Source organism: Mytilus trossulus, chromosome 3, assembly GCF_036588685.1.
Source record: "Mytilus trossulus isolate FHL-02 chromosome 3, PNRI_Mtr1.1.1.hap1, whole genome shotgun sequence".
NCBI lineage: Eukaryota > Metazoa > Mollusca > Bivalvia > Mytilida > Mytilidae > Mytilus > Mytilus trossulus.
In genome coordinates, this window is record NC_086375.1 from 77,906,443 (window position 1) to 77,915,674 (window position 9,232).

Genomic DNA, 9,232 nt, shown 5'->3' on the forward strand with positions numbered 1-9,232 from the left:
CAGGCACAAAAATGTGGCGTGGTTAAACATGTTTGTGAGATCTCAACCCTCCCCCTATACCCAAAGACCATATGACAAGAACATTGAATAATTATAGATTTCTACTTAGTCTTTAATAATAAGCAAAACCAATACCATATAATTGATAATGATCTATGAAATGTCTGAGACCAGACAACAAAATATGAATGAATTCAAAACAGAAAACCAACAAGATTATTTATGCAATTCCCAAAGTAACATTAAACTAAAAGCATATAACTTAATATGGTATCATTGCAAATAAGACAACTATCCACCTGAGTTCAAATGAAATAGATGTTAGCAATTGTAGGCAACTGTCAGCCTACAACAATGGGAAAACCTCACCATATACATGTCTTCAGCTTTAAATGACTCGCACATTAAAAATATGAAACAATTTACTGTGCTTATCCAGTGACCTTTGGGGTATCACATTAGCAAAGACCAAAACAGTTTACCAAATTGCAGTCAGATTTCTACTCCAGCTAACTGATCTACTGGTAAAATGTTTTAGCAGATTGCTCAAGTGAAATGTTGTTAGTATGAAGTGAGTGCTGTAAAATAAAATGTTATACCTACCATCCAGATCCAGTCAGTTGATACCTTTGTCAATCATTTCTAACACAAATAATAAATAACTATAGTATGAGTCACTGAATAAAATGGTCTAATTTTATTATGGAAACTTCTATCATAAATAAATATTACAAATGAATAGTTCAAAACATTGTTTTTGTAGGTGTATATTTTATAGCTTTGTCTTCTAAGATGAAGTTATTGTGCAATTGTGATTCGAATAACATTTTGTATACAAATTACTGATCTGCTGGCAATAAAGGGAAATAATTTACATTACAAATAATCAGCAAAATTTTGTTCTGTCTGACAAATATCAAACTTCCCCATTTAATTTGTTTGTAACATTATTTCTGTTATTATTTAACTTTTATCCTCTGTTCTAAAACAAACAATGAAACTTATTTAATGATGAAAGACGATTAACAGCTGTTTTGCAAAATATTGAATTGTTCAAAGTATAAAGGATTGTCTACCAAGGAGCACAAGATATCTTATAAGCAGTATTTTGCAAAACCTTTCTAATTTGTGTTCTACATGCCCTTCAACTTAATACTAATTTTGCATTTCATTTTTTTTTATGAATCTTTTGTAGGCAAAATCATAAGCCTCGTATCATTGATTAAATTTTATGTGTACATTTGAACTCAATATAAATAGAAATGTTATTCGAATCACAATTGCACAATAACTTCATCTTATAAGACAAAGCTATTAAATATACACCTACAAAACAATGTTTTGAACTATTCATTTATAATACTTATTTATGATAGAAGTTTCCATGTCAAAATTAGACCATTTTATTCAGTGACTCATACTATAGTAAGATATTATTTGTGTTAGAAATGATTGACAAAGGTATCAACTGACTGGATCTGGATGGTAAGTATAACTTTTTATTTTACAGCACTCACTTCATACTAACAACATTTCACTTGAGCAATCTGCTAAAATATTTTACCAGTTGATCAGTTAGTTGGAGTAGAAATCTGACTGCAATTTGGTAAACTGTTTTGGTCTTTGCAAATGTGATACCCCAAAGGTCACTGGATAAGCACTGTAATTGAGAAAACTAACAGCCTAATTTATAACAAAACAATTTATGATAAAAAAATATCAGGGACATGAACAAACAACAATCGCAGAACAAAAGGCTCCTGGCTTCGGACATACACATAGATAATGTGGCGGTTTTGACATTTTTGTAAGTGATGTACATCCCCTACCATGGGACAATCGCCTAACAGCACAACATAACAACAACCTATAAGATTTAGTCAAAAATGTATTGACTCATCAGAAGTACTAATGATTCATTGCTTTTCGTTGGATACCAAAATTCGTGAATTTCGTGGTTACAAAAAACCACAAAATTAATTGTTCAAGCAATGATAAATTTTCTATAGGCTTATATGTATACTTCATCAAACCCACGAAATTAAAAATATATCCCTGAACATGCTAGTTTGCCTAAATCCATGAAAATTTGTACCCATGATAATAAATGAATGAACAGTATACAAAGAAAAAAACACAGATTGGAAGTGGCAGGGTGTTTATATATCCCTCACAATTAAAGATATGTAGTAAAGATCTAAAACTACTTACAGTGACTGACAGCCAGTTTTAAGCCAACAACAACTAATAAAAAAATCATTTATCTAATTCCTATAGATCAATCTTTATACATAAAACATCTTATGGATTTAGCGTAAAGCAATTACTAGTAACATATTACCACAACTGCCTCTTTTCAGTGAGAGGAGGATACCATGTCAGTATTAATGATAATCTAATACCCTGCATATAAAATAGATTCACTTACTAACAAATCACAGACGAATAAAAAATCTTTTTGAATGTGGCAATGAAGTATTTATTTCTACAATCAGAAGTGTAGGAATGGATTACTGTCTTTACATGTTTATTGCAATGCATTTTTGTCATGGTTTACAAATCTTGCAATGATGACATGACCTGTTGTTGTTGACATCCATAGAACTGGTTCCTCTTCGTTATAATCTACCGTTAATCCATTCATACCATAAATACCCGGTCCCTGTATGGTAAAAGTTTTGATTATTTTACCCATCGAGTTGGTAACAAAAATGCTAAGGGGTCTCAAAGAAAGTGGACATTCAGTACTGATTAGATTATTAAAAGGATCTAGAGTTAAAGATTTCCCTGTCCATGTTTCATCAGATGGTTGAAGGCATTGGTAATTCATATCATGTTTAAGACAAACCAGATGTGTAGTATCAGACAGGAATATGTCGCCATCATTATTTTGAGCAATGTAATACATGTCATTATAAATTGGTGTTTTATCAATATCTAACTTGATTTCCTTTATAAGCATTTTCTGTTCTGAGAAAATAACAATTTTACTTTGATCCTCCTTCCATAATAAAACCAACAGATGATTTTCTTTATTTGTATCAATTCCTCTGGTAAGATAGGGGTTGAAGTTTTCAAATTCACATACAGTGTAGTTATTAGAGTCTACTGTATCAAGATGAACCACGTTGATACTGGTTTCTCGACTTGAACAATATAAATTCCCATGTTTATCACAGGTGGAAAAAAATATAACGAAATTTAGTTTTTCTTTTGCTAAGATCTTCCCTGATCTATTTACAAGGCAAAGGTTATAATTCATGGTGGAAACCCATGTTTTCCCATCAGGTCTAACAGTTACATTATAGACTGATGACCTGCCAGTTTCGACTTTGAATTTATTTATAACTTCTAGAGATTCACAGTATTTTGACTTTTCTTTTCCATCGGGACCGATTCTGTTGTCTTCTTTCACCTCCCCAAACAATGTTCTGACATCAGCGGATGCTTTGTATTCAAAAGTCAAGGGACAAGGAAAATCCACATTCACAATGAGAGACATGGAATCTAATATAGGTTCTGAGTCTTGTACAAACTGCAAAGCCATTTCCTCGTCTTCTTTGATATTTTCCAGCATCTTTTTATAAATATTGACCTTTTTCTCATGCTTTTGACCCATTTCAACCGATTTCTTAATAAACTCATCCAGTTTCCCAATAGCATCAAATTCGTTTTCTTCTACTTCTTTCATAAGCTCTTTCTCTTTCAAAACAATGTCTTCCTGTAAAAGTCTCGATCTCTCCTTAATTGCTTGTTTCATTTGTGAAGTTTTCTCGACATAGACTCTTTTGTAGGTTTCTGCATCACTGATTTTCTTATTTAAGGATATGAAGTCTTTTTCTTTTTCATTAATTTTCTTGTTGAATTTTGTCATGTGATTATCATCAGATTCTTTTGCATCTTGTGGTTCTGTTTCTGAAATTATAAATTTATAATATTTGTGTGATATGTTACACTATCAAACCAATTCTGAACTATTTTATTTTGAAAGACTGAATAATAAATTGTCAAGTCTATTCGTTCTTTCGGTCAATTTTCAGACTAATGCGCTGAGGTAAATTCAGTACTGTTCTTACAATTTGCTTTATGCCAATTAAGATCGTCTATATTCAGATTGATAAGTTGTTATTCACTCGCGATTAATTTCGCGATTTTAACGTGTACTTGAGGTAATAAGAAAAGGGAAGATCCAAGTTTAAAATTTTCGACCGCGACGATTTATATTCGCGTCGTTATTTTTCTTCCCGCGAAAATTAGTTGGTTTACAGTATATGAAGTAAGAATTACACTGATTATGTTGGAGTGAAATGTTTTTCAGACGATAGGAGAAGAAGATGAGTTTCCATGAAAGGACCATCAAAAATAACCTTATAGCTGGAAAGTCCAGTTTTATTTGTTATATGAAGTTTCTTAGTATAAGCGGAAACCTATTTTATGACCATGCGTAATAATCAGTCTTACAATCCAATCAAATTATTTGTCAAATACGTCCTCCAATTATCTGTAAATGTTGCATAGATTTACACTTGCATTTATTTTAACATTTGAGCATCAATTTGCATCATACCGGTATGCAACACATTTATCTACCCTAATTATTTTACTAAGCTTGCGAATTACTTCATCAATAACAAATAGACGTGAGCTTATACCTCGGACTAGTAGAAAAATATATTAGTCCCAGCTCATACAAACCGTGCTGATACTTGTCAAATTATAAGTATACAAACTTACGAATACATTGCGATGATGTATGAACTGGAAGCTTTCGTGAGGTTTCTAACACCCTGTCAAGCTTTTCATTCAAAGAGTCAAGTGTTCTGTCTATAGAAGTTTGGTTTGACACCATTTGGTCGGATGTGTGTTCTAAGTGTTGTAAAATATCCTAAAACATAAATTGCACAAATTCGAAAGTTGAAATTATAAAAGAAAATACAGTTATTTTTAACAGATATTGCTCTCTTACATCTATAACGTAGTAACAGCCACCGAAAAAAAAAGATTTCAGTATAGCCCATTAATATATATGGCTACACCAAGGAGGTTATATGACCTCCTTGGCTATATTGAACTATTCAAGGACCTATATCATGGTATCAATAATTGATTATGAGCCTCATGAAAAAATTTAGGACATACACAACTGCTTAAAGTTCCATTTATAATCTAATCCTATAAAATTTATGAATAAGTTTCTGTCAGATTACGCCAAATAGTTATTTGTTATATTTAGCATGTTAAAGGATTTTCTTAAATTGATTTAATAAGGATATCTTGAAATAATTTTTGATCTATGTAAATATTAAAAAAGATCATATGCAATATAATTTTGCGGTTCTGAAATATAAAATGATGAAGGTCCATACATAATAACGATTTTCTGCAATAAACCAATTATGACCGATTATTTGTCGAGAACCGCCTTAATAAAAACACTCTTGACTAAACTGTGCCTTATATATTGTGGACTTTTGGAATTATGATGCGAGGGTTTTTCCAACTATGTCTAAAAACTTTGTAACATTCTTTTAACTATTTTTAAAACATATGTTCACTGCAGTCCTCATCTTAAGTTTGATGTGTTTTATCATTTGATTTTATCATTTGATTTTGGACTTTCCGTTTTGAATTTTCCTCGGTATTTTTTTGATTTTACTTTGTAATTGAAATATAAGCAACCCTTACTTTTTTCATATCAGTGTTATTTCTTATTTCTTTCAACATGTCGGTATGGTATTGCTGGTACAGACTTTCATCGAGAGCTCCTGTTTTGATGAAATCAATTTTCATAAGAAATTCACTTTCAGTTCTTCTGGAACATTCTCTACTAAGTGATAATATACAAGCTTTCGCTTGCTGCCATTTTGTTTCATATTCGTGGTCTGAAATTGTCACTTCCAAAGCATGCCCATAAACCATGTTTCTAATGTCCGTAAGTTCGTCTATATTTTTCCTTAAGGAACACAGATTCATCAAAAGGATTCTAATGAACTTTTTATCTTGTATATTATTCAATGATGTTCCTGCAATAGCCATCGAACTACACACGTCCCCAAGACTACCACAGTAGGGACACGTGGTTTTGAGATTAGTAACTTTATAAATGTTTGTCCACTGTTTATCCGTTAAAATCTGATTTTTATTGTTTGGTTGACATCCTTTTGGACACAAACAACAAGTATGTTGTGGTTGCCACAGATGGTAAAGGTCGTGCTTATGCTTGTTAAGGAAAGATTCTGTCGTGTCACCAACTAGTAAGCTATCTGTGAAAAGTTTTTCACAACAATTAACTAATAAACATCTCGCAAGGGTGAAGTCTAAATGGTCAACTGTTAGAGACGGCTTTGAAGACAGTTGGCAGCAACAAAATTCAGACGCATTACATTGTAAAGTTGAGGCCCCAAAAGGTTTTGATGGTTTTCTGTCGAACAATATTTCCAACTGAACTAAATTCAAAACCCTTTTCCTTGGCAGCCTATAGTTTGGTTTACATTTGCAACATTTGACAGTGTTGTAATAAAGATGATACAAATCATGTTCATAAATACTAAGAAGATATTGAAATGTTATATTCTCTGTTGACAAATGACGCTTCAGAAGTTCTCTTTTAGACTTTGTGCCGAGATTCAGGATAAGAGAAATGATTCGATAGAAATTCTCTCGTTCTTTCTCCATCTGTTTTAATTATATCCTGTAAAAGAAAAAAGATAATGAATGTGAGCTGTTCTTATTTCTTAGCGTTCATTGTTTACCCGGAGACGTACAGTAAACCTTATTTTAGTACCTAATTTTACAATAGCATCCGTTGAATTAGATTAATTACAAAGATTCGCTATTGTTTGTATCATTAGAACATATACGCAGCAGGATAGTGAGATAACAAAAACAATTAAAATATTTTCTATTTCTATTTTTAACTCATCCATTATTATACTAACACTGGATAATATCAAAGATAGACCAAAGATAACAAAGGGGCCAAGAAAAGAAGTATTTTTTTTCTAACTCATTCATTATTTTACTAACACTGGGTAATTGGTATATCAAGGATAGACCAAAGATAACAAAGAGACATTTGCAAGTCTTCGGTCTGAGTAAAGTATGAATGAAGTCATATCAACTAATATTAATTTGTCACCCTGATTTACCAAGAAAAGTAGTATTTTTTTCTAACTCATTCATTATTGTACTAACACTGGGTTGTAGACAACAATGTGTTATACCTGACTTTGACCATGGTTAAACGGCAATTCTTCATAAATTTTCTTGAAAGTGAAAATTGAATAAAATCTAGATGAAATGGACGTCTACTGTTTAATGAAAGAGGCGGTTCACTTTTCTACAAACTGTGTTGTTACAATTTATCTCTGACTGACGACATCTATCATATCTGTTAGTGTAGGTCAATTAAATAATTTCAAACACTATAGCACTATAGATTTGTAAAATAATTATATTACTTACGTTTGTCAATCTAGAAAACGTGAGAAATGTATTAAAATAAACATTATCTGAAGTGAAAGTGTCCTGTTTTCTGACTTCAATTCTCCTCATGAATCATATTTTCGATGAACGAATGATTCACCTGGTAATGTGTACATGTGTATATGTATTTATGTATTGATAATATGAAATGTATGTGTAGGATTATGAAAATCAAACCACTAAAACTGTTTTGGTAAAATGAATACGAACAAACAAACACCGTCAAATACATTATTTGCAAATCACGGCGCCCCCCAAAAAAAAACAGAAAAGTACAATATAGTTTTTCAAACATGATACATAATAAAAACGAAAACAAGGTAATTCAAATAATAACGTGATAATGTAGATTTAATTGATTAACATCAAACAGTAGAAACAGTAGAAATATATGATATAAAATGATTCATTATTCTGGAATCTTTACTGAACAGTTTACCTCTATATAGCATCATAACAGTGAATAAATATGACAACTTAATTAGTAACCGTATTTGCTCATAGGATTTTGTCTAATGCTTAGTCCGTTTCTATGTGTGTTACATTTTAATCTTGTGTCGTTGTTCTCCCCTTATATTTAATGCATTTTCCTCAGTTTTAGTTTGTTACCCCGATTTTGTTTTTTTCCATGGATTTATGAGTTTTTAACAGCGGTATACTACTGTTGACTTTATTTGCCCCCTCTCCAAACTCCACTGCAAACATTGATTTTTAACTCGGGTGTCCAGTTTTCATAGTTATCAAAGGTACCAGGCTTACAATTTAATACGTCAGACGCGCGTTTTGTCTATAAAAAAAACTCATCTGGCACTTGCGCTCAAATAAAAAAGTTATAAAGCCAAACAAATACAAAGTTGAAGAGCATTGAGGACCCGAAATTCCAAAAAGTTATGCCACGCTAGATACGGCTAAGGTAATCTATGCCTGGGATAAAAAAAAATATCGTTAGTAATTCTAAAAATTCATAATTATGTCAACAGGAAAATTATAAAAATGACCATATAATTGATATTCATGTCAACACAGAAGTGCTGACTACTGGGCTGGTGATACCCTCGGGGACGAAACGTCCACCAACAGTGGTATCGAACCAGTGGTGTTAAAAATTATCACAGGTACCTGGCGTATAATTTAATACGCCAGACGCGCGTTTCGTCTACATAAGACTCATCAGTGACACTCAGATAAAAATAGTTAGAAAGCCGAAGAAGCGCAAAGTTGAAGAGCATTGTGGACCAAAAAAGTTCAAAATACTAGAACATGAACCCCCGTACCAGCTTCTGGTCACTTGAGACAAAATTGGCAAAAACCTCTCCACTCACTGCTGGTAAAACGTCACTTCCAGCCGGTAAATATAATTCACTTTAACTGCTAATATTTTCTGCGGCTCTGAAACTGCTCATAAACTCCCCTTCACTCAAAAGAAAAGCATGCACATATAACGAAGTACCAAACAAAATATATCGGAATCATTTTATACTAAATTGCTTGTCCATGAATGTGTATCACTATTGTCGGATAGGTGTGTTAATTGGTAAGCTTATTCAAAAGATTTTAAATCAAAGTGATAAAAATCACTCATGGAAAGTTTAGAAGAGCAGTTTGAATAATTTCATGTGAATTTAGGTGTAGTTTGGACAAAAAGGAACATTAATATAGCACTATTTCTGACAACTGCATTAACTGCATGTCTTAAGAATAATAAGCACATTTTCAATAGATAAAATAAGATAAATGTGAATCAATG

General features: G+C 32.0%; 1 protein-coding gene across 1 annotated transcript; it reads right to left on the reverse strand.

The window, feature by feature from the left end:
- Window positions 1-1,661: 1,661 nt before the first annotated feature.
- Window positions 1,662-7,588, reverse strand: LOC134712497 (uncharacterized). The gene is made up of 4 exons (XM_063574103.1): window positions 7,465-7,588; window positions 5,686-6,691; window positions 4,735-4,885; window positions 1,662-3,915 (listed from the first exon to the last, which is right to left on the reverse strand). The coding sequence occupies exons 2-4, from the start codon at window positions 6,673-6,675 to the stop codon at window positions 2,528-2,530; spliced, it is 2,529 nt and encodes an 842-aa protein (XP_063430173.1). The 5' UTR covers window positions 6,676-6,691; window positions 7,465-7,588; the 3' UTR covers window positions 1,662-2,527.
- Window positions 7,589-9,232: the final 1,644 nt, after the last annotated feature.